At 33.6% G+C, this 2,810-nt stretch overlaps 1 protein-coding gene across 1 annotated transcript in view; it reads left to right on the plus strand.

Moving 5' to 3' along the window:
• The window catches only part of LOC103130923 (uncharacterized), a 39,001-nt gene that overhangs the window by 31,607 nt on the left and 4,584 nt on the right, over positions 1-2,810 (plus strand). The window contains exon 5 of the mRNA XM_016666291.1: positions 5-2,797. Coding sequence (XP_016521777.1) covers positions 5-2,797 — 2,793 coding nt within the window. The remainder of the gene's footprint in view (positions 1-4; positions 2,798-2,810) is intronic.

Below are 2,810 nucleotides of genomic sequence, written 5' to 3' on the forward strand. Positions count from 1 at the left end.
CGTTGCACGGTCACTGTGTGTAAAGTTGAATGTGGAGACGCAACGGGCAAATTGTGTATCTTGCGTGGTTGGTGAACTAGGCGTGCCATGTCTGACAGAAAAAATTGTTGGGGATGGAAATTGCTTTTTTAGATCACTGAGTCAAGCCATAAGTGGCAATCAAAAATCTCATCGTAAAATCCGGCTTGTTGTTGTAAACCAGTTACAAAAGAAATTTCAGATGTATACAAGTATTCTCAGAAATGAGTATTCTTCCATGTCAGAATACATTAGGACTTCAAGGATGCAATATGTTGGCAGTTGGGCAACTGAAGTAGAGATTCAAGCAGCAGCTGACTTTTTTGGTGTTAATATTTTTACTTATTGCAATGATAAATGGCTTAAATATATTTCTGCAAACACTTTGTCCAATCATGGCCTCTATTTGCAAAATATTGATGGCAATCATTATGAGACAGTTGTTTGTGTAAAGCAGCCCAAGTCACAAACATGTTATGGTTATTGCACAAATGAAGATGTTTCTGGGAAACGTAAAACTCGACAAAAAACTATTGACCAAAAAGTTGCGCCTGTAGAGATGGTAAAAATGGAACATTCTGTGCAAGATGAGTGTGTGGATAATCAAAATGCTTTTCTATTTACTCCGCTGTCTAAAGTTACTGCTAAAACTTTGTGCAACAATTTAAAAATAGACTTTGAAGAATACAACTTCCAATATTCAACATTGCATGGGCCTTTAGGAAGTGTATGTAAAATAGAAAATATTATACATGACAATAACAGTTTTTTCAGAGCTGTAGCTCATGTACTTAGCGGTTCACAGAATAATCACCGTAAAATTAGACTTGCTGTTGTTTCATATATGACCAAGAATATAGGAGAATGTGAAGAGTTGTTGGAAAGAGATTATACTTCTGTGATGGAATATGTTAACAAGTCACAGATGAAGTACTTGGGTCACTGTGCTACCGAAATTGAGTTTAAATCTGCTGCCAATATGTTGGGACTGGACATTTATGTATTTAATGGGACACAGTGGAGCAAATACAGTTCAAATAACAGTAATTTTACTCATGAAGCTCTGTATCTTCAGAACTGTAATAATCACTTTGACGTTGTCGTTTGTGCAAAGAAGGGTCATGAAGACTCTTGCTTTAAACTTTGTAATGCAAGTGGTTCGTTACAGACAAAATCTATTCATACGAGATCTTCCCAAGTACAGAAAGATATAAAGCAAACTGTAATAACAAGCAATAAAAGAAATTACAGTTTTTCCATGTACTTAAGACAAAAAAGGAATCGGAAGGAAATGATCAAATACAAAACTCAAATGACATTTATGGAAAAAGTAAAATTTAATATGAATAACAAATACAAGACAAATTTAATATACAAGGAAAAGAAGAAAAACTTGAGTAGAAAGAAATATCATGTTGATGAGACTTATCAAAATAAAGTAAAGCAGAGGACTATTAACAAATATAGTAAAGACAAATCTTATCGAGAAAATTTTAAGCAAATTGGCATTGCTAAATATAAGGAAGACAAATCTTATCAAGAAAAACTTAAGCAAATGAGCATTAAAAAATATAATGAAAACGAATCTCATAGACAAAAACTTAAGCAAATGAGCATTAAAAAATATAATGAAAACNGCATTAAAAAATATAATGAAAACGAATCTCATAGACAAAAACTTAAGCAAATGAGCATTAAAAAATATAATGAAAACGAATCTCATAGACAAAAAGTAAAAGAATTAAGTAAAAAGAAATATCTTAATCCAGGACATAAAATGCACTTACTATCAAATGTAACGTCAAAAAGACAGGAGATTAAAGAAAAGTCAAAGGAGTTTGATTTTGTAGTTGCACAATTTTTGGAGAAGGTAAAAGAGGGCCCAGATTTTGTCTGTTGCGTCTGCTTTCGGTTGTTGTTCAAACATCAAGTGTTAAATTGTTGCAAAGATTACTACAAGAAAACTAGAGAAATGTCTTTAATTGCAGATAAATGTATACGTGTTGATTATGTGCATAGATGTGGTGATGCGTGTGCATCACCATGCGCTCTCAATACCTGTCGAAATAAGCTGTATATCTGTTACTGCTGTCATTATAAAATTGGCAAAGGTCAGATGCCTCCAGAAAGTTCATGTAATAATTTGACTGTTGACCCTATTGCACCTCAGTTGGGATGTTTGAATACTTTAGAGCAACATTTAATAGCTTTACATATACCATTTATGAAAATGTTGGCTTTGCCCAAAGGTGGACAAAATGGAGTGCATGGTCCTGTTACATGTGTCCCTACAAATATAGTTGAAACTTGCAGCCTGTTACCAAGAAGTAATATGGAAGGTTCTTTGTTACCTGTGAAGTTGAAGCGTAAATTGACATACAAAGGTCATTATGATTATCAGTATGTTGACACAATGCATGTCCAAGAAGCTCTTTGTTACTTGAAACATTCTAACTCTCATTATAAAGATGTAGTGTTCAATGAATCTTGGATCAATGAGTTTTCTCCAGAAGAAAATAGTTCTGTTTTAAATAATGAAAGTGTTAAAGAAGATGAGGACATGTCTATAGATGAACATGATGATGACCTTTTACATGACAGACAGCAACACTGCATGTTCCAGGATACTTGTCTTATGCCCGTAGATATAGGACAAGAAGCTTTGGATCAATATGTTGATAACGTTTTGAATGTTGCGCCGAGTGAAAATAATAACCCGGTAAAATTGCTTTCTGATTGTACAAATGAAGCAAAATGTTTCCCTGTTTTGTTTCCTTTGGGGTCTAATACAT

The sequence above is a fragment of the Poecilia formosa genome, unplaced genomic scaffold, assembly GCF_000485575.1.
Source record: "Poecilia formosa unplaced genomic scaffold, Poecilia_formosa-5.1.2 Scaffold696, whole genome shotgun sequence".
NCBI lineage: Eukaryota > Metazoa > Chordata > Actinopteri > Cyprinodontiformes > Poeciliidae > Poecilia > Poecilia formosa.